The sequence below is a fragment of the Neurospora tetraspora genome, assembly GCF_033439725.1.
Source record: "Neurospora tetraspora strain CBS 560.94 chromosome Unknown B0H65scaffold_1, whole genome shotgun sequence".
Taxonomy (NCBI): domain Eukaryota; kingdom Fungi; phylum Ascomycota; class Sordariomycetes; order Sordariales; family Sordariaceae; genus Neurospora; species Neurospora tetraspora.
Genome location: NW_026944383.1, coordinates 6,638,659 through 6,660,044, shown reverse-complemented (window position 1 = coordinate 6,660,044; position 21,386 = coordinate 6,638,659). Strand labels below are relative to the sequence as shown.

The window sequence follows — 21,386 nt, the reverse complement described above, 5'->3', positions numbered from 1 at the left end:
TGCAGAAACGCCGACGCTAGATGGTAGTTACATACAGCCTGCCTGCGTAGTAGTACTACCGGTATCATCTCTGCAGCTAACGCTACTAGAGGCGCAGGCCGCATGACTTTTCGCCATGTCTTGGAGGGCAACCACCACGGCGCCCGCTCGACTCGGCAACCATTTCAAGGATGTGGGAATACCCGTCTCCTGTTGGCAAAACAGCCGCCGACGCCGCCGATGCGCGCGGGGTCGTGCAGCCGGGACTGCATTTACAATCCTCAAAGGATTGTTGTGTTTGGCGCACCTCATGTGCAAACCCTTGAGGTTGTGAATGGTGGTGATGAGAGCTGCGAAGCTGCAAGAGCTGTGAAGATCCTCCATGCTGTCAGCGTCCGTGCCGCGCTCTGACATTGTTTATGCCTTGTGCCGTCTGGCACTGGTGGTTTGAACCCATAGAGCCGGAACCAGTCCAACACCGAGGACCAGCATTGTTCTCCTACCTACGTCGACTAGGTATGTTGATCTTTTTATGCGCACCGTGAGAAAATCAGGAGCTTGTCCTTGGCTGCGTTTTCTGTGGTGGTAGTGGTGCTGGGTGGTGATAATGGTGTGGTCGCCGTCGTCGGCGGCCGGATGGACTCGTAGCCGACGTAGCGACGTTAAAACTACCGCCTAGAGTCTTCATGCTGCAACTCCTCACTTTCAGCCGTCAAGGTACAACATCAACGAACAACCTACGGATTCAGGTCGCCGTCTAGCGGGTCCCTCTTCTGAATGGCGTTTTTCAGGGTGTCGATTCGAGAGTCTCGAACTGACTCGTCTACAGTCAGCGCTCCTATCGAGATCTACCCAGGACCTGGATAGGCGATGAGCAACCATCGATCGCTTACCCAACTCTGTTTAGTCTAGTGTCTAGTCTTTTTCTCGCTTGAAGAAGAAGAGATCGCGAAGTAAGGTATTGGAAAAACTCCGAGCGCATCCAGGGCATCCAAGTCGAACGAACAAGCGATCAACAAGCAGTTGGTAAGCAAATCCTTGTCCCTTGTTTACTTGTTTTAGGGGCGATCCGGCCCTGCTGGACCGTACGGAAACCCAGCCGAACAGAACCGAACCGGGATACGGCGAGACGGGAGGAATGATTGATGGTGACGGACGCAAGTGCGCAAGTAGGGAACTGTTGTTGCTGTCGTTTTGGTCGTTCGACTTGTCTGTCGTATGTTCGTCTGTTCGTCTGTTCGTCTCGGCTGTCATGTGTCGTCACCACGGCTGGTTTTCCCCTTTACCTTTTGGATGACAGAAACCCTGATCAACCTCCGCCGATCGAGTGCTGTTAGTCTGCAAGATTAGGATCTCGCTCGGCTGCTGAAGAAGAGTGGGACTCACGATTGTTTAGTTTTGTTTTCTTTGGACGAGGGGATGTCGAACTTGCCATTTTCGTCGCTTGCTTGTGATTTTGTGAAGAATCTCTGGACAGTGCAGGACACTAACAGTGGGGTATGTAAGAGCTGACTCCACTATGAGGTAGCTGTACGCAGTACAGGCGGACTAGCGCAACTCCCCCCCGTAGGTGACCCCCGTGATCCCGTCTAGGCATGTGGTTCTGTAGGTCATTGAAGCCATTCGGAGTCCGACGTGGGATATCACCGATACATACCGAGAGCGCGCGAGCGTGTCCGAAGAGACGGGAGTGTTGAGATGACGAGAAGCTCTGAAATGGCGTTCATAATACTTACTATGACATGATATGATATGGTCGAGGTTCGACGACTATGATTTTCCCGTGCTACAGTAGCTTACAGTAAGTTCCTAATAGTATCTAAGATCTTGTCTCCTACTTCACTAAAAGGATCCGATCAGAGTCGTGTTCCACGGAAAGTTTTCCATGTTTTTTTCATGGCGACATGGATATTGTCTCGAGAGAACATTTCCATCTTGGCTGAGGAGCTGAAAGGTCCGTGCGATATCTACCTCATCCTGGAAAGACATTGATGATTGAAGACTACTATCGATGTCAGACATGTCCAAATCGAGTTAGAAGCCATCATCCATCTCGCTTTCGCTCTCTCTGACAATGGACAATTGACATTTCGCATTGCGAAACAACACTGCCTTCCTCCGTCAGGTCCCCATCCCCGAGCTCGGTGTTTTCGTGCGCGGGCGTTCCCTCTTTCGACACTCGACACTGCAAAGACAGTGCAATGCATATGCAAGCCCAAGTTGTGGGCGAATTGCTTTTGTGATTCGCTTGCGAGGGATGGGAGTCCCTGAGCCCTGACGAGAGAAGATGAGCCTCTTTGAGCCTCCATGGCGTCCCGGTGCCTCTCCGGTGCTTCTGAGAGGACGGATTCAACTGGATGAGAACGCGCAACTAGGGCGCAACTATAGAGGTGGTGCATGCATGCTGCATCACAACAACAACCTCTCGCAATGGTAATGGCAACGGCTGAGACGACGACGGCAGCAGAAGAGTGGCGTGAGGAGCCAATAGATGGTCAACGGCAGGATAATAGAGCGCGGCTATCTAGCATCGGATGACACTCCATGGCTTCATAGTGGTTGACCATCGATATCGATGTCTCGAGAGGGAGGGAGGACCTTTTCTTTTCTTTTGCTTTTTGGGGGAGCATGGCGTTCTGGAAGAGTGTACAGTAGGTATCAGGCCATCCATCATCTGTCTTTCATTTTCCCCCTTCGGACACGGAAAGTCTGTGAAGATGAAGCGAGATGTGACGAGGCAGGTGCCGTGTATGTGATTGATCTCTCGATAAGTACATGGGTAGTCTGATAGTGTAGGCGCACGGGCATTCGATTTGCAGACAAGTTGGTAAAAGTAAAGTGAAAGGGTCGTCGCAAAGACATGAGCAGGGCAGAAAGGCTGCATGGGGAGAATCGTGGAAGCGGAGAATACGAGGTTGGTGATACTGTTGGACGAGAAGTTGGATGCTACCGTGCTCATGAATCAAGTCGAGTGCGACAGATCACAACAAGCTAACTCCACCCAAAGGGACCATCGGCATCACGGGGACCTCCAGGACCTCTATCTGAATGGAAGGGAAAAGGCTTGGAAAAACCTCCGGTGGTATATACTAATCTTACCAAGCCCCTCGTGCAAAGGTAGGACAGCTCGGTCGAGATTGGTGCAGTTTTGTTCTTGTCAAGTTGCACTGCTGATGCTGTATATAACCTCTACCTACCTTGCCTTCCAATGGAACATTGGAGGAGCTCACGAGGTACTGAAACAAGAGGGGGCAAGGCCAAGGATTTCTTCGGAGGTCATTCAGCAAGGTTCAGTTCAGGTTGTTCGACGAAACCGGGAATGGGTAACACCCCGCCGCCGCAGCACGTGGTCGTCGTCGTCGTCGTCGTCGTCGTTGTTGCAGTGTCTTCGAAAGATATCCCTATCGCGATTCCTACTCTGCACGGATGGACTTCACGGAGTAGGTAGTAAGGTACTCACTGTTCTGGATGCACAATTGTGGTACAAAGCTAAAACACGGCGGACGATTGAATGCACCTGAATCTCATTTTGGTCAGTCCAGATATATGGCACTTTGATACCCATTTACTGGCACCTGAAGATGCCTAAAAAGAGGGGACGTCCCCGCTTTTGGTCAGTGGTCACTGCGCTTCGACAGGGGTCCAAAGTGCAGTGTGAGAGTGTGTGGGGCCATCAAAGGCTTCCCGCGAAAAGAGAACTGCCCGCAATTGCCCCACACCCTTCAACCTGAAACAAGAAAGAGCCAGAGGGCTTCCTATTCGCTCCTTGCACTTCCAACATCCATCTCTGGACTTCTCACTTCGTTCTTTCTCATGCTTCTTCTCACCTTGCACAGCATGGAAAACTGGAGTGCACAACTCGAATTCGATTGACAGAAAACGATTCATCAGAGACATCGCAAGAAAGCCACTGAGCTTCCACCATTCCCCTTTCTGGCTTCTTTGTGGTTCACAGTTCGGGGCGAGGCACTGCCCCCCCCCCCCCCCCCCCCGTCCAGTTTCAAAGACCTCAACCGAGTAACCTCAACTCATCAACCTCACATTCTTCTGACTCTGCACAAGCACAACATATACTCTATAAAGAACAAATAGGAATGCCAGGCACAACACAGATAGTAATGGAGCACAGACCGAGGCAGAGCCGGTAGGGGAATATCCCCGAGTGGACAAAGTGTGCAAATTAAACTGAGGTGTCCAAAAAGAGCCTCCTGCCTTTGCCTCCTTTGCCTCCCAATACGAGGCATGCCGTGAGCGCACTCGCTTACTCGCTTCGTACATAGTATGCCTAGATTCCGTAACCCTTTTTCGCTTATGTCACGTATACTATAATAGTATCACTATACTGCCCAGGTACAGGGTACAGGTAACTGTTCAGGCACGCAGACATACGTTTCCGTCAAGCTTTTGTCGGCCCGCTCTTCTAGAAAGATTCTTACTCGTCTCCTTTCCTTTTTCAAGCCCTGTCCGTGAGATCCGTACCTGGTGCCTGACCTGAAATTCATCTCTCGGGCTGGCTCCGTCCCTTGCTTACGTTGTGTCATCATCATATCATGACTCCAACGCCAAGCTCGAAACGTCTGGATACCTCAAGTCGGCATTCTCCTCCAGAAACTCCATCCACCTCTTGAGAAATGCGCTACCCCTGTCGTTGCGAAGAGTCAAGTCAGTCATCAAGCCTAAGTAGAGGGTGATGTATGTAGTACAAGTTCTTGATGTCCTGTCATTTTTACTTACTTCTTGACCGTCTCCGAGTCTCCAATAACCGTCAACGACCGCTTCGGCCGTGTCATGGCAACATTCAGCCGTCGTTTCTCGCCCAAGAAACCGACTTCGCCTTCGTCGTTGCTGCGGACAAGGCTGACGATGACTGCCTCCTTCTCTCTGCCTTGGAATCCATCTACACTGCCGAGTTCGATGCCGGGAAACTCATCCTTTAGGGGTGCCAGGATGGAAAGCTGTGAATCACACAACCACAAAAGAAGAGTTGGTCAGTCAGTCAATGCCGTGTAATGCGTTTTTTATGCCGTGGCCTGGGCGCACACAACACGTTGTTTCATGCAAAGCATACGAGGCTGCCGTGGTAGGCTTGCTTTTCTCTTCCAAAAAGAAAGAAGACCAAGGAGAGAAGAAGGGGAACAGGCAGAAAGAACCAAGGGAAACGTTCGTTCGAACATACCTGAGCATTATACGGCGTCACAACCGCAATATCCTCTGGTCTAACTCCCGCCTCGATCAGGCCACGCACATGCTGTCTCACCAACGCCGCCTCCATCTCATTGCTCTTACTCTCGCCGTGAAGACTCCTGATGACCTTCTTTTTGTCTGTCGACCCATTGCTGTCCAGCTCTTCCTCGTTCTTCTCCGGGAAGTCGCCGCCCTGCGTATCAATGAAAATCAGCGGCTCGGTGGTGTCGTCATTAGCCTCCACGCCCTCGTACGACAAGTCCTTGAGCAAGCGCTCCCTGACATGCTCGGCCGCCACCAGTTTAGACTCGTAAAGCTCGTCTGACGGAAACCGCATGATCTTCTCGTGCATGCGGTACTGCGTGGTAAGCATCCTCTTGATCTCAGGGCCATGCAGGGCCAGTAGTCTGTCAAACAGCGTCGTTTCCAGCGTCTGGCCCTCTTTCTTCTCCTTTGTAGTAGTGGCAGCCTTGGAGTTCAACGACTTGATCGTCGGCGGCAGCTGCAAGTGATCACCCGCCAACACCGCCTTCTTCGCCCACAGCAGCGGCACCCAACACTGCGCTTCCAGCGCTTGGCTGGCCTCGTCGATGATCACCACGTCAAACTCCTCGTTCTTGAGCTGGTATCCCCCCGCACCGTGCAGTGTCGCCAGCACGACTTTGCTCCTGCCTACCAGGTCACTGACGCACCGCCGCTCCCGCTCGCGGTACTCCTTGCGCAGCTCCTTCAGCTCCGTGTATATGGCGCGGCGCTCGCGCCCGTTGCGCGTCTTGCGGATCGAGGCTTGCTTGGCGTCCATCTCGGCTCGCACGTCTTTGACGATGGCGCCGGCGTCCGAGGTCGTGGTGAGGACGTCGAGCGAGTGCGAGAGGACGGAGGGGAGGAGGCGGGCTGGGTGGCCGAGGCGGAGGATGGGTAGTTTGTGTGGTGAGAGACGCTCGACGATGTTGTCGACAGAGATGTTGGAGGGGCCGCAGACTAGGATGCGGAGGTCGCGGTGGAGGAGTTGGAGGATTAGTTCGATTAGGGTGTGGGTTTTGCCGGTCTGTTGTCGTGAGTTAGTCAAACATGAAGTTGAATAAGGGGGGAACGTGTAAACGTACGCCTGGAGGACCATGGATGAGAGCTATCTCTCTCGAGGCCAAAGCAAACCTAATAGCATCCTTTTGAGAGTCGTTCAGCGTAGGATCTACCCATTCAATGTTGCCGACCTCCGGATCACTAGTTAGATCCGCCGGGACGGGTGAGGGTGATGACTGTCCAAAGAGGACCCTAATGAACATGGAGTGTTCCGACTCGCTCATCTTCTGGAGCTTCTCCATGGTCCCGTTCATCCTGTAATTCTCGTGTCAGCTGATACTTGCTTGTATCATCAAGTCCCCGTCGCACAGCTTCTCCCCCCTTTTTCTCATCCACCAACCCTACTAACCCTACTAGCCCTCCTTAATCTCAGCTCACCCACATCAATCATCAAAAACTCACCTCCGATAAGTAACATCATCAGCCAACTTAACCATCCAGACCCTCCCACTCCCCCCCAACCCCCCCGTCCCAACCACGTTCTCCTCCCCCTTATCCTCATCCAGCGCCACGCCCACCACCCCCCTCCCCACCCTCGTCACCACGCCCTTCGCCCCCTTCTTCTCCAACTCTCTGACCTCTCTCTTCTTCGCGCTGCCAGCCGGCTGCTCAGACACTAACACGATATCGCCCGTCCGGATTCCATGTTCTGGTAGTTCCGGTCCATCATACCCTCCCTTTTGATGAGAAGTACTAGTGGAAGCGGTAACAGTAGCAGAATCGGGACCGAGCTCCAACACGGTCTTGCCGCCGTAGCCGGTCCGCTGGGCGTTGACGACCAGATTGGTCAGGGCCAGACCGGCGCGCTGCAGGGCGGTGGGCGTGTGCAGCCCGATGAGCTCGGAGGTCTCGGCGATTTCGGCGACGAGCTCGGAGGAGAGGAGGGTGAGCTGGGTGGAGGCGAAGGAGGGGATGTCGATTGGTTTTGAGGAGGGCATGTTGATGGGTAGATGGATGGGAGACAAGAGTGGTGATGAAATCCGGACACACGGGGCGGAGGGCGGAGGTTGAAGGGGTGTTCGGAGCGGAGCGGGGCCGGGAGTGTGGAAATGACGAACGGCCGCGCCACGGTTTTAGTTGAGGTGATGCTGTGTATCGCTTGGCGGGGGCGTAATCTACGAATGTGCTCTGGTGCGCTGATCTTTCAAAAGAACGAAAAGTCAATGGTTCTGGTTGCGGTTTGGTTGAGTTGAATCAAAGGTAATGTGAGCATTGCAGTGATTTGTTCTGTTGAGGTATCGTTCATTCCTTGTTAAGGATTTTGGTGGAGTTGCTCCAGAATCGTTAACAATTGAACGAAACGATGCATGCATATGACTTTTTTTTTACAGAACAAACGCACACCATCTTATCCGCCCAAACGAAGCTTTTGTTATTCTGGATCCTTGGATCGATGGGAGTATTCAATGCTTTAAACATTCCTATCTCTATTTTCCGTTTCCCTTATGCGTCCCCGTTTCTTCGCAAAGCATAATTCTACTGCGATGATACAACGACTGTGGTTTCTAAGACTGACCAGGCTCTCCCAAAACCCGCCACTCCGTGTCTCGGTGAATAATATCGTCCCTTCCGATCGGTCTAGTCCCATCGTTCATCACAATTGCCTCGCGATTCCGGTGTCTGATCCGCTGCTCCTCGGCACTCGTCTCCTGGGCCCGCGGGGTCCTACCCATGTTAATAGAGAGCAGGAGGTTATACCGCTCGCCGCTTGTGTCCATGAGGTTCAAGTTATCGGCCTGCTCAGCCGCGAAGTCGTCAGCCCCCTCTTGGGACATGAGACCACACTTGACCAGCACCGATCTTCCCGACTCGGTTTTGCGCACCGCATCCGCAAGCCTCCTCATCTTGTTGTCCTTGTACAACATGTAGTTGTGGAAGTTGCGTTGTCTGTCCTCCTCAGTCCTGCCCCAGTTCTGCTTGGACAGCCAACGCTCAACGAACTTGGAGCGGATCAGCATCTCTGGCCCGTAATGATCGACCAGTTGCTCAAGAAAGATGAAGCACATTTTCTCGGTGATATCCCTCAATGGATAATCGTCCCATCCCTCATTCTCGAGCACCTCCTGCTCCGGGTCGAGGGAGAGCTCGAGGCACCGGACTATGGCGGAGTGTGCTTTCCAGGTGTGAAGCATAGGAAGGACTCCTTATGCTCGTGTTAGTGACTGTGTGATTTTCAAGCATCCTTGGGGCACTCACGGGGAACACAGATGATAGCTAGAGCCCTCAAGTTCTTGACACGCTCGTCATAATCTGGACGGGTGATGCCCCAGAGCAACGTCTCCAGGAGGCCGGGGTCATTTGCAGCCCTGTCACAGATGATCTTGGCAGCCGTCTCCTTGATGGCGTGGTTGTAGTGGCCCAGCAAGGTGTCCAGCGTCTTAAGTTCGAGTGAGTCCTCGGTCTGCTGCGTGATGTACTGCGTCTTTGGCGGATTGGGAGTGACAATGGTCTCGTCTCGCCATCTTGTTAGCCAAGTGTTCATGGCGAAGATGATCAAGCTCGCCGTGACGAAGCCGACGCCGGTGAAAACGACCCTCTCATCTCGGAGAACGGAGGATTGCCAGCCCATCATAATAACGGTATGGTGAAGAATAGACTTGTGTTGTTTCTAGATCACATGGCGACTTTGAGGTTCAAGAGGACTAAATCCTGGGCAGGAGGATGACGATGGAGAGCTTCTGTTCAGTGGAGTGACACGCGCTGTAGAGCTTCATCTTTCAGCAGCTACAGTGTTCTGCTGCCCCTGTCGACATTGACTGCCAAGAATTTCAGGTGGGGCCTACCGATAAGATAAGCACCCTTCACCTCCAAAATTTCTGAGAACCGCCAAAGACAATTGATTGATTGCCGGCCTCGCGATCGAACCCACTTCGCGACGCCATCTCTCTCTCAACACTCCCCTGTCAAGTCGACAATCGAGACATCTCAGCAAACATGGCCGGGTCTCAGCTTAAGAGGCTGAAGGCCTCCCTCAAGGACCAAGGCATCATTGGTCCCCAGAAATCCAAGAAGCAAAAGCGCCAAAACGCCCAGGATGCGAAGGCTTCCACCGACAAGCGACTCCAGCGCCACGAAGCTCTCGCCAGCATCAGAGAGCAGTTCAACCCCTTCCAGTTCAAGACCAACGCCAGAGGACCCAAGTTCGAGGTCACCACCAACAAGCCCCAAAATGACAAATTGGCCAAGGGCATCCAGGGCCGTCCCGGACTCGCAAAGGCCACCGCTGAGCAGAGGGTTCGTCAATTCCATTTCGTTTTTTGAGTTACTGGTTATGTATGTTTGATGCTAACCACGTCATCAACAGCGACGGGAAACTCTCTTGGTCGAGATGCAACGGCGCAACAAGGTCGGCGGTATTGTCGATAGACGTTTCGGCGAGGACGACCCCAACATGACACTGGAGGACAAGATGATGGAGCGTTTCGCGCGCGAGCAGATGAAGAGCCACAAGAAGAACACCGTATTCGATTTGGAGGGTTCCGACGACGAGCAAGAACAGGTCACCCTTACACACGCCGGCAAGACTCTCTTTCTTGACGACATCGAGGCTGGCCGCGACGATTTCGACGAGGACGTTGAAGATATGGAATCCGACGATGAGCGTTCCGCCAGAAAGAAGTTCCTCAAGCGCCTGCGTGCTGAGGAGGAGGCCGCGGAAGGTGAAGGAGAGGATGGACAACCGGAGAGGAAGAAGACCAAGAAGGAAGTCATGGAGGAGGTTATCGCCAAGTCAAAGGCCTTCAAATACGTAAGCACCCCCGCTGAGCCGTCTGCTTCCATTCACCTGCTAAGTATCTTTTCTACAGGAACGACAAGCCGCCAAAGAGGAGGACGACGATCTAAGAGTCGAGCTCGACAAGGAACTAGGAGAAGTGCAGTCCCTACTCTTCCAGATGAAGCCGAAGGAAACAAAGGAACCCAAGGGCCCCGCCGTCATGTCAGGGATCGACCTCGAAACGCTCGAGAAGGAATACAACATGCGCCTCAAGCAGGCAGCGCGTGAAGCCAGGGCTGAGGTTACCGACAGGACAAAGACCGACGAGGAGAAGGCGGAGGAAGGAGTCAAGCGTCTCAAGGAGATGGAGGAGAAGCGGCTCAGGCGCATGCGGGGCGAGATCGTATCGGATGACGAGGAAGAGGAGGAGCAAAAGAAGGGCAAGAAGAAGGGAGACGACCAAGAGGCTCAAGACGAGGCCGATGAGGACGAGTTCGGCCTCGGCAAGGGTATCAAGCTACGAATGACCGCCACCGAGATGGGCTTGGACGACGAAGATGATTTCTTGCTGGAAGACGATCTTATCGCTAGCGGCTCTGAGTTGGATATGGACGAGGACGATATGTCGGATATCGACGGAAGCGACGACGAGGACGCCTATGACCCCGATGAGGACGAGCTCGTGAACGGTGGTGAGGACGGCGAGTCGAAAGAGGTGGCCACAAAACTTCAAGCTCAGTCAAAAGGCGGCGACGAGGACGGCATACCCTATACCTTTACATGTCCCGAGAGTCACGAGCAGCTACTGGAGATCTTGGGAAGCCTTCCCGTGACCAAACTTCCAGTGGCCGTCCAGAGGATCAGAGCTCTCTACCACCCCAAGCTGGACGCAAAGAACAAGGAGCGTCTTGGAAACTTCGCCCAGGCGCTCATTGAGCATATCGCTTACCTTGGCGAAAAGTTCGAGCCCAGCTTATTCCCTACCATTGAGAACTTGATCCGCCACGTCCACTCGCTCGCAAAGACATTTCCAATCGAGGTATCCAAGGCTTACAGGTCACGGCTCGAGGAGATCAAGGAGGAGCGACCATTGGCTCTTACTGTCGGCGACCTTATGCTTCTCACCGCTATTGGCACAACATACCCTACTTCTGATCACTTCCATCAGGTGGTCACCCCTGCGATGCTTTCCATCACCCGTTACTTGGGACAAAAGATTCCCCAGACACTCGCCGACTACTCGATCGGCGCTTACCTTTCGATCCTCGCCCTCCAGTACCAGTCCTTCTCCAAGCGTTACGTACCAGAGTTTATCAACTTCTGCCTCAACACTCTCTACTCGCTCGCTTCTGAGAAGCCCAAGGAGAAGCTTGGTCTGTTCCCCGTCCACGAGCCCGCTGCTGGTATCCGTGTCAAGGGTGCCAGCAAGGTGACCGTCAGAAAGCTCAACTGCGGTGACTGCCAGCAGCCGAAGAGCGCTCGCTCCGCCAGCGAGGAGTCCGCTCTCAAGGTTGCCATCATCAGCACCATCACCTCCGTTCTCAGGACCGCTTCCGAGACGTGGTGCAAGCTCCCCGCGTTCTACGAGACCTTCCAGCCCGCCCAGCGTGTCCTCCAGCACCTGACCACCAAGTCCAACGCCGCCCAGCTCCCCGCGGCCCTCGTCAAGCAGCTCAAGGACACAACAACGAGCATCTCCCGCCTCCTCCAGCTCGCCCAAGTCTCCCGCAGGCCGCTCGAGCTGCACCACCACAAGCCGCTCGCCATTAAGACGTACGTGCCCAAGTTCGAGGACTCGTTCGACCCCAACAAGCACTACGACCCCGACCGCGAGCGCGCCGAGCTGGCCAAGCTGCGGGCCGAGCACAAGAAGGAGCGCAAGGGCGCGCTCAGGGAGCTCCGCAAGGACGCGGCCTTCATGCAGCGCGAGAACCTCAAGGTCAAGAAGGCCAAGGACGAGGCGTACGAGAAGAAGTACACGCGCTTGGTGGCGGAGATCCAGGGATCGGAAGGCCAGGCGGCGAACGAGTACGCGAGGGAGAAGGCGGCGAGACTCAAGAAGAAGAAGAACGCGAGGTAAATGGCTACTTCCTGGAAGGTTCAGGGGTAGAAGCAGTGGGATCGTGGCCGGCGTTGTTATTAGTGCCGTTGCTGTTTGCTGTTGTTCGTTCAGTGCAAGTGCAGTATTGGGATCATGGGTTAGAGATACCATGCCTATTATATCATCTACTAGTAGGAGTTTCAAAATATTTCATTTTCTGCCAAACCTCACTACACTATTCATCCCTGGTGTTCTTGTTTACTTGTGATACTTTACACGACCCAATAATACCAGCTGGGTACTCATCCCGAAGTCGGATGTTTGGCCATCCAGCAATTCGATGAGGCTCCAGGTGACGGCACAGAGCCTCATACAAACCGAGCATGGCGGTCCCGCGGCTACAATTCAAACAAAGGCATTCTTCATCCACTTCTCATCCCCGTGCCACATACTGTAGCTCCAGTGTGTTGGCCCAACGACTAACTACATGTTGGTTACGAACAATGAACGACAACCGCCGCACGTCATCGGTCACTGGACCCTGACGACCCTGAACCGGTGAAAGTACCGCCTAGGTACCAGTCATGGTATTCCATCTTTAACACATTGTATTTAGCCCATTCTAAGTTCCAAACTTCCAACTTGGATTGAATCTTTGTATATATAGGTATCTAGACGCTGTACGCGCTGTTGACGATGGTGTTATGTTGGTCGGGGAGGTCGGGCACTCCTCCATTCTTTCATTCTTTCCCTTACGACACTTTGACTCGTGCGCGCCTTTTTCTTCTGGAGGGGAGAGCAAAGAACATCATCATAGATCAATTCCTCAGCTGATGAGATTTCGCGCGCCAGTTGGTGGCCGGAACTTAAGTCGGGTTGGTTGGTTCCGAGCAAGATCAAGATTCCCGTCCCGTCTTTCAGGGTCCGCGGGTTCCAGGTTTCCGGCGGCCGAAAGAGCCTCACACACGCTCAGATGATCGAAAAACGGGAAGATAGACGCCGGGGCGAAATGTGTTATCACGATCTTGACACATCGATTGCCCTTTGAAGGCATGAATTGCTAGCAGACTGGTAGATTCCCATCATCTTGAAACGCCCGTTCTGGCTTGCTTCATCTCGTTGTTAGCTGCCTTTGATCATGATCACATCAATCATGTGGCAAAGAATTGTAGGGAAGTGAAGAGACAAACGAAGTTGATCTGACAAACCAACCTGATCAAATCTAACCGAACCTGGTTACGGGGTTGGATCTGAAGAGACCACTCGTGAGCAGACCACCAAGGCCGTGAGTGAGTGAGGCCCAGATGAGGCCCAACTGAAGCCCAAACGAGGCCCGGAATGACTTCATTCATCTAACCTCACTGTTCCCACCTCTCGATTGTTCATTCATTATTTTGGATCCACAGAAATAGCACACTGTCCTCGCGGATGTCGCCGCTTGCTCGACATTCGGAGACTTGACCGATATAGACCGATAGACCGACCATCAGACCGTCAAACATTTATGGTCTCATTGCCACTCAGACGGTGAGTGATCCGTTGTTGAGGCCCGGTTGCCTCTTTTTTTTTTTCTCTTCCCGAATAATTCTTGACTGCGTGCTAAAAGAATAAGATGTGACGATTGTGGTGGTGGTGGACTGGAATGTACCTTCCGCTAAAACCCCTTTGCAAAAACCTTGGAAAGCAAAGCAAAACAATCTTATGCGGCATCTCACAAAGCCAATTCAACTCCGTTCGAGGCCTAAGCGCCCTGACAGATATGGCCCCCAGGATGATTGTATGTCTGCAACAGCCCGTGCGTGTTTCCCACAGCCCTCTTGAAGCGCGCGCTTAGAAGCGCATGCGGATGGATCGCCAAAGAGAGGCCTCCTGATGAGGCTCCTCGGCAGTCACTCACATGACATTCCCCAAAAAAACACCCATTCTTTTCTAGAAACTACGTAAGTCTCACTCCTCGTCTCCATGCTCCGAAAGAAAGGGTCGTGAAAATGGGCCACCGCCTTTTGGTTTGTTGTTGAGGCTGTGTTGTTTTGACGTATCTAGTGGGTTTCAAAACATCTGAACGTGCCCCTATTCGCGTGTCAACAAAATCGCCCCACAACAATGACCGAAAGGGGCCAAGGGGAGGGAGTGGGAGTGGTCAAAGACAATGCAATGTGGCCATGGGCAGTGAAGCCATTCGCCATTCAATCCACGATGCAAAAACAACGAGAGGCAGCCATGACTAGGGAAGTGGCTAAGCCAGGAAAAAATATCCACGATTTCTTTCCACAATAGGATAGATGGACAGAAATAGAGGCGAGTAGTCTGAAGAGCCTCAACTTATGAAGCTGAACAGTTGATGACATGTCGTCCTTCCCAGCCTCTCCAGCCTCATGGTATCAGAAATCGGTCAACTTCTGAATAGACAACTGCTGCTGATGCTGCTGCGCCTCTACACCCAAGCTGAATAAACAACTTTTCACCAATATCTTCAAGAGATATCATCGTCCTCCAGCCCAGCTGTTGCGGGCCTCGCTTGCGGAGGCCAGCGGCCTATGGTCATCAGCTTGCGAGCGGCAAAGTGAGGCGCGGAAACCGAACGGGAGTCGGGAACCGTACCACTAGTAGGGTGATCGCCGGCAACTTATGACCGCTGCCATGCTTTTCCTACCGTGCGTGGCCTTCCTATAATCCAGTCCAGAACCTCACTGGCCTCGTCTTAGCGTTTTGAGCCTTTGACTTTTGAGCAGCCTGTGAAGCGACACTTCTTAAGCGGTTTGAAGTAAACATCATCCATAGAGAGTTAGGATGATAGGGTGTCGGATCGGTCATACCAAATAGAATTCGGTAGCGAGATGCTCAGCCGTCCAGCTCCCCGTGCTTCCGGGTTCAATTGTCGTCAGTTCCCTGACCGGTAAACATCTCGCTTGAAGGGTAAAAGCGGGATGAAAATTGACTGCTTTAGCTGTGTGGTGCCGTGCCGTGTTGACGGGCGGGCAAAGCGGGAGGCGCAAATTCAGGGGTCTTTGGGTCTTTTGAATTGATTGTCATAATCAAGATCGTGATGATTCGTGATGATTATCCACACGGATAAGTACGCGTGCTGCTCTTGTTCTGTTCAGTCAACTTGCGAAAATGGGGTGATAGTGACGCAATCTTCAATCAGGTCTTTAGTGTAGAGATCACCCGAGGTTGATGATGATGGCCATGGTCTTGAGGGAGATAGGTATGGATATCCGATTGAAGCCATCACAAACTGGAACTACTAAACCAAATCATCGCCGAGAGCACGACCTCAACCAAATCGACACTCTGACGAGGGAAGCGGCACAGACTCATCTCGCCAAATCTGATCCTCAACCGCGCCAGTCTGGAGCATAGCAGAGACGGGACGGGTGGGACGTACGAAGACGGCACAGCAGTCAAGCGACAGCTTCGAGCTTCGTTCCTTCCCGTCTTCGCACTGCATGCGAACTGCACGTCGACGGCACAGCACAACTTTTTAAGCGCCAAGAAGGCAGGAAGTTGAAACGAAACAGCTGTTTGGAAGGAGAACTGGGAGGTTCCGTCCACTCAGCTTGTGGTGAGGTGCTCCTTCCCCACGAATGTTTGAGTTGTGGTTGTGTGTGAGGTGCACACCAAAGATGTAATGCACCCCACTTAACCATTTTGCGCTCAGACGATCTTATGCTTCGTTCCTTCTTTTTCTTTTTTTCTTTCGGTTCTTCTTAATCGTTGGCGTTGACCGGTGAGGATAGGGGGGTGTAGTAGGCGGGGTGGTTGGATGGGTTGAGGATGGGTGGGTGGTGGTGAAAGAGTGAGAAATCGTCCAAGAGTCGAAAGAGCTTCACATGCGCGCCGCGGCCGTCGTTGACGTTGTCGTAATGGCGATGGTCGGTCGGGGAATAGATATAGGCTAAACCCTACGAACCACGCAAGATTGCTCACCGGATGGATTGATATGGGGAACATTTAAGTTACGTTCGGGAACTTGTTTTTCTGAAAAGAAGTTCCAGTCCGTCTTGGTCCTTCATCGAGGTTACGACGGGACGAAAAAAACAACCTACCCCCACCTAAGGAAACGCAACGCAACACATCCTGCCATCAAGGTACACACACCATCAACCATCATCTTCAAGAGAAACGACACCATCCATGTAAGCAACCATGTTGCATTTGTTGCGCGCCCTCTATTGTTGCAAATAAAGAGAAAAATGCGAGGCAACATGCGGAACGCAATGGTAATGGCAATTGGAAGGAACGGGTGAGATGAACAACCTAAAGCAGAAGGTCTCATCCGGGCAAAAACAAAAACGTTGTGTTGGAGGAGTTTGTTTGTGTTGTGTTGCATGCAATGGTGTTTTCTTGTTCTTTGCTTTTTATCAGTCAGTTGAAAGATCCCGTCGATCCCGTCGTAAGGGCAAAAGTCGCATAGCGGACCCCAACTTCCACAGCTTGCGTCGGTGCCCTCGCAAAAAAAGAGGACGAACTGCTTGACAGAATTGGAACTTGGAAGGGTAAGTAAGGTATTATCGCTCATTCACACTCACAAACTTGGCGTTCGGGTAGGTAAAGTGGGAGTGGTATTGCTGAGCACAATAAGCTGTGATGAATGGATGGGTGCTGAGATTCGCGTCATGATAATACCTACCTACCCCAGACCGAGCAAGTCCCTCCGTCCGAGGCTCTTTTCATGATCATGACCAGAGAGCATTGCACAGGCAGAAGAGTGATGAACAGCGAATGTACTTCTTTAACTTCGTTTGATTTGTTTGAATTCTTTCCATCTTTCCTCCTTCACAGGGTATAATCCTTTCCTTTCCAATCACGTTAAGTTACATGCGTTTTCCCCCTCGTGGTATCCTTTCCGGTCAGCCATGGGTAATGCTACCGCCCGCCCGTCCGCCCGCCGAAGAAACTCCATGTGATATGCAAATCCAAATGCCTCCCTAAAAATGTGTCCCTCCTAAGAGTGGAAAGAAAGAAGAAAAAGTTGCCCAAAATGGGTGGAAGGCCACACAACGCCATTACTCAATTGCAACCCCAGTCCAAAAAGATTTCAAGAGAGCGAAATGGATCATTGCCCTTATCAACCCGTCCTCCCCTCCGTGTCCATCCATCCATCCATCCATTGATCCTATCCAGTGGTGTGTCGTCGTTATTGTAGTAGAAGTCCATTTTCCTCTCTCCGGGTCTCAATTGCCTCGCGGCAACGTCTAAAAAACTCTTTGAGTTCTTGTTGTGTAGAAGTTGGTATAAGAAAAGAAACGTAAAAAGAAATTGAAAAGGAGGCCGATTCCAGCCACCTAAACAGCTTCAAGCATCGCATGCAGATCGGTTGGGTTTCACTTCCCGCCAGTAAGCCAGCCTGGTGAAAAAAGCGGATTTTACTTTGTCGTTGTTTAGATGAGCAAGTAATCCCATCCCTTGATCTGCATGACCTCCCGCCAGCGGACGTAATGTGCGTTGACTTGCTGCTGTTGTTGTGGGGCCTCGGAAGAGGAAGAAGTGCCCGCCGCCGCCTCGGCAGCCGCCAGGATGGCCTCGTACTGCAGCCAGACCTCGCGAAGGAGGACGGTCATGCGGCCGAAGCTGCCCGAGTTGGCCACGTCGCCGAGCTGGGCGACGCGATTCTCGAAGAAGTTGCGGAAAGAAGAGCCGGGCACGCTGACGGATCCACCGATCAGGTAGACCCAGGTGAGCGAGCGGTCGTACCCGTTGACCCCCGAGGGGATCAGCTGGAGGACCGCGGTGAGCTTCTCGACGAGACCCATGCAGCTGGGCTGGGCAGGGTAGAAGCCCGGGACGAGGCTGCAGAGGTAGATGCGAGCAGCAAGACGGAAGGCGGCGGTGATGTTCTTGCTCAGTTGCTTAGGGCTCAGGGTCCCGTTGGTGTTGTAAGGCTCGACGAGCGTGCCCTCGTTGATCTCGGTGTTGCTGATCTCGTCGCCAAGGCCACGGACGTGCTGGCAAAGGGTAATGTCGTCCATGCCCTGGTTCTTGAGCGACTCAAGGCAGGCAATCTCCGAGATGAGATACATAACACGATCCTCACAGCCCATCAGCTCGCGCAAGCCGAGCGAGTGGTTGTTGATCGAAAGATGCTTGTTGCGGTAGGTGTGAGCGAACAAGGGGGAACTGCCCAGCATCGTGGCGCCCAAAATGTCAATCCAAGACGTGAGCGTCATGTTGAAAGGTGTATGGGTCAGTGGCTTGGTGATATCCGAAACAAGTCCGGCAAGATCCAGCTTCTGCACGAGCGATACTACCGCTTGGAAATGCTGGTGCCAGGGGATATCAGGAAGAGTATCCTCAGGACGGCCAACTATGCACTGGAAGAAAATCAAGCCAAGAGTAGCATCAAGAATTGGCTGATGGTTCTCATCGCGATTGAGCGCCTCGCACAGCCAGGTGATGGTGGCATAGCGGTGACGCATGATGTCGTTGTCAATCTCCTCGCTCTGAATACCCGTCGTAGACTTGAAGTGTTGCGCCGCAATGCTCAAGCAGCAGTGCAGGTAACCCTTATTGTTGGCCAGTGATGGAAGAACAAGCTCGGAACTGATTGAGCCGTGCTGGTTGGATTCCAAAATCGGGAAGATGGTCGGAAGAACGTGTTGAACGAAGTGATCGAGGAGCTTCTGATCGCCCTCATCCAGCTCAATTGCCACTTGCGAAGAAGCCATCGCCGGATCGCAGGCAAAGTCGAAGAAGTTCGCATTAAAAGTCTCCTCCGTCAATGACTCCCTCCGCTCCGAGAACACCTGCTCGGTCCATTCACCTTCCAGAGGGAATGACGGGAGAATTGTGCCCGGAGGCGGCGGGGTCTGATATGTGCTGAAGGTTGATACTGTTGATTCACGAAGAGTCGGGACATCGTTGATGAAGATTTGCCGCTCGGTCTTCATATCGATCTCATAAGGAGAGAAGGGTGGGAAGATGAACTCTCCACCATTGAGGTTTATTTGTGGTGTCGCAAATGGTGTGAAATCCTGGACGTTCTGGGGGCTGTTGAAGTTGAAGCCAAAATGCGAGTCGATCGAAGCGGACCTGTTGCGATCAAGCGGGTCTGAAAAGGTCGCTGACGTCGGAAGCGAGTGCGAGAGTCCGGGCGGGGTGTTGATTGAAGTCTGGATGGTGTGCGACGACTTCTCCGAAAGCTTCTTCCTCTTGATGATCATCTTGATATCGTCCTTGTGCTTCCTCCGCATATCATTGTTGCTCCACCACATTGGCCTCTTGTATTCGCAGCAAAGCCCGAGATGCTTGCAAGCGGTGCACATGGGAGAACCCTCGTCGCACTTCTTCCTCCTCAACCTGCATGTGTAACATCCTTCACGTCGTCAAGTCAGCTTTCCCGGCCCAGCGTTGTCGAAGAGATGTGTGTAAGTGATAGTGGTCGTAAAAAAAGGGAAACAAACCTGTCCTTGAGCGGCGATGCATCTGCGTCTTTTGCTTGGGCGCGGCATTGGTGCCGGCCTTTGCGGCCGCCTTGGTCTTGGTTGTTGTCATGGTCGTCATGTTGACTGAGGATGTCTTCGTGATGTCTCCGTGGTGGTTGGGGGGCCGTGTTGACATTTGTACCCTTCTTGTATGAGAAGTACCTCTTTGGGGTGAGTTATGGAGCACAGCACCGGGACCCAGGGGGGTGGTGGGAGGTGCTAGCGGAGAGGGGGTGGTCGGGACCAGGGGTGGTAAACTTCAGCTAGGCCGAGGAAAATGGGCAGAAATGGCCAGGGCCTCTCTATCCTCTCGTCGGTCCAGAAGGTCCAGGGGCAAATCGCTAGGGGGCTTATACCCAAAAACCCTCTCTTGTATCAGATTATTAGATTATTTGTATCGTCGAATGAATGACTGGATCGTGAGCAAGGCCGGCTTGCGTGTGAACTGGGCTCGGAAGTTGGTTCGATGTTGAACTCGTCGAGTCGAGAGACGTTTGACTGGGTAGCGTGAGGTTGAGTGTAATTAAAAGAGAGAGGGAAAAGGTTTGTTGACTGGACTGGACTGGACGACACCTGGATCTCACTATCCTTCTCTTCAATTTTGGCCTGCAGATGAGAAGACCAAACCGGAACGTCGAGAGAGAAGTGGGCAAATTCTTATATCAGGCCCGGTCGATGGGCCAGCGTGTGGTGCAAAGCCGTGTGATTGCTCACCTGTTCTATTTTTGAAAAGCGGGCTAATTCACTGCTTTTCCCGATTTGACCCTCGAGCTGCGTTAGTTGGTGCCCTACTGTACTGCGGTGGTATCGACGGTGGACGGTGGTACCTACGGGAGAACGCTGGTCCATGGCACACAGGCACACGCACACAACCTCACAGGCACACAGGGCTGCTGCTGGCCTGCTGCTGTCCTCACGAGGTTCCGGTTCTTCTTGCTCTCTGGACAGGGGAGGCCAAGGAATCCCGCTCATTGGTGATGGTCGCCCGGAAGGTCTCACTCGGATGTGGGAGGGGACCAGGACGACCCAACAGGACCCCACCGCCGATGGTATCCAGGCCAGGGGGGAAGGAAGGGCAAGGGGTACGGATGAGGGCAAGTGTCGTGTAACTAGCGGCGTGCAAGGGTAGCATCAACGCCAGAGGCAGGGCATGGGGAGGTATTGACAAGGTATCTCGTCCAGGGTACGGAGGCCATTCACGGAAAAAGATGGCTGCAGGGGAAAGCGAAGAAGCTGTTGAGCAACCAAAAGGGCAGCTCATGCGTGCTCGGCGCCGACTTGGCCGGGAGCTCATTGGCACGGGGGTCAGCACGAGTGCAGAAAGAAGGAAGCTCACTGTACCGGCGAGATACATGGGTAGAATCCGGGCAAAATGATCAGACATGCTTGGCTCTCTTTGGCAACTCCCGCCGTCTGATATCAAACTAGGCAAAGCAGAGGGTCCGCTGATCGCCAGACCTGTGACTCTGAACAACTTTTTTTTGTTGTGAGCCCATGGCCGTTATGTCGACGAGATTTGCCATGTATCCGTTGCGAGCAGGCTTTCATGTGAAGAGCCAACAGATTCGTCGCTTAGCCTTGGGATAGGGGCAGCTGAGAGGCTGACGGACAAAAAGACAATGAACTTGTCAAGACCAACAGGGTTTGGTTATCAGAGATGTGACGGACGGTTGGAAGCGAAGAATGACATGCCCGCAACCGAGAAAGCGAGCAACGAGAATTCGTCGACGCCAGGTGGTATTATGGCTGACTGACTGGAACAATGCAGTGGTTGTCCCGTAATGCGCAGTTGTGTCTTGCCTGCTCGACACACCCATCTCTGCCGTCTTCTTGCAACCCTACCTTTTGCTCGGGGACGTCGAATGGCTGCATGTGCATTATTCAACCATTACACCAAATCCATGCCAAGTCTTGAGAGAAGAAGAACCTATTGAGCTCTTCTGAGAAGGGAGCGATTCGA

General features: G+C 52.9%; 4 protein-coding genes across 4 annotated transcripts; 1 reads left to right on the top strand and 3 right to left on the bottom strand.

Annotated features, from left to right (window-relative positions):
* Positions 1-7,509: 7,509 nt before the first annotated feature.
* B0H65DRAFT_536403 (uncharacterized protein) lies at positions 7,510-8,948 on the bottom strand. The gene is made up of 2 exons (XM_062829045.1): positions 8,443-8,948; positions 7,510-8,389 (listed from the first exon to the last, which is right to left on the bottom strand). Exons 1-2 carry the CDS (start codon positions 8,816-8,818, stop codon positions 7,752-7,754), a joined length of 1,014 nt encoding a protein of 337 aa, XP_062687188.1. The 5' UTR covers positions 8,819-8,948; the 3' UTR covers positions 7,510-7,751.
* A 232-nt stretch (positions 8,949-9,180) lies between these two features.
* On the top strand, positions 9,181-12,041 carry B0H65DRAFT_418114 (Nop14-like protein; the record flags this gene model as incomplete). Its single annotated transcript, XM_062824126.1, has 3 exons — positions 9,181-9,480; positions 9,551-9,994; positions 10,053-12,041. The coding sequence occupies 3 exons, from the start codon at positions 9,181-9,183 to the stop codon at positions 12,039-12,041; spliced, it is 2,733 nt and encodes a 910-aa protein (XP_062687187.1).
* A 3,936-nt stretch (positions 12,042-15,977) lies between these two features.
* B0H65DRAFT_453140 (uncharacterized protein) lies at positions 15,978-16,651 on the bottom strand. Its single transcript, XM_062826135.1, has one exon. The coding sequence runs from the start codon at positions 16,522-16,524 to the stop codon at positions 16,048-16,050; it is 477 nt and encodes a 158-aa protein (XP_062687186.1). The 5' UTR covers positions 16,525-16,651; the 3' UTR covers positions 15,978-16,047.
* Positions 16,652-17,268: 617 nt separating this feature from the next.
* Positions 17,269-19,822, bottom strand: B0H65DRAFT_58952 (transcriptional regulatory protein pro-1). The gene is made up of 2 exons (XM_062831035.1): positions 19,406-19,822; positions 17,269-19,317 (listed from the first exon to the last, which is right to left on the bottom strand). Exons 1-2 carry the CDS (start codon positions 19,560-19,562, stop codon positions 17,387-17,389), a joined length of 2,088 nt encoding a protein of 695 aa, XP_062687185.1. The 5' UTR covers positions 19,563-19,822; the 3' UTR covers positions 17,269-17,386.
* Positions 19,823-21,386: the final 1,564 nt, after the last annotated feature.

Coding starts and splice junctions, on each gene's coding strand:
- B0H65DRAFT_536403 (XM_062829045.1), bottom strand. CDS start 8,818: ATGATGGGCTGGCAATCCTCCGTTCTCCGAGATGAGAGGGTCGTTTTC. Junction 8,390..8,442: donor AGCTATCATCTGTGTTCCCC/GTGAGTGCCCCA, acceptor CACGAGCATAAG/GAGTCCTTCCTATGCTTCAC.
- B0H65DRAFT_453140 (XM_062826135.1), bottom strand. CDS start 16,524: ATGAGCGATAATACCTTACTTACCCTTCCAAGTTCCAATTCTGTCAAG.
- B0H65DRAFT_58952 (XM_062831035.1), bottom strand. CDS start 19,562: ATGTCAACACGGCCCCCCAACCACCACGGAGACATCACGAAGACATCC. Junction 19,318..19,405: donor GCATCGCCGCTCAAGGACAG/GTTTGTTTCCCT, acceptor GACGACGTGAAG/GATGTTACACATGCAGGTTG.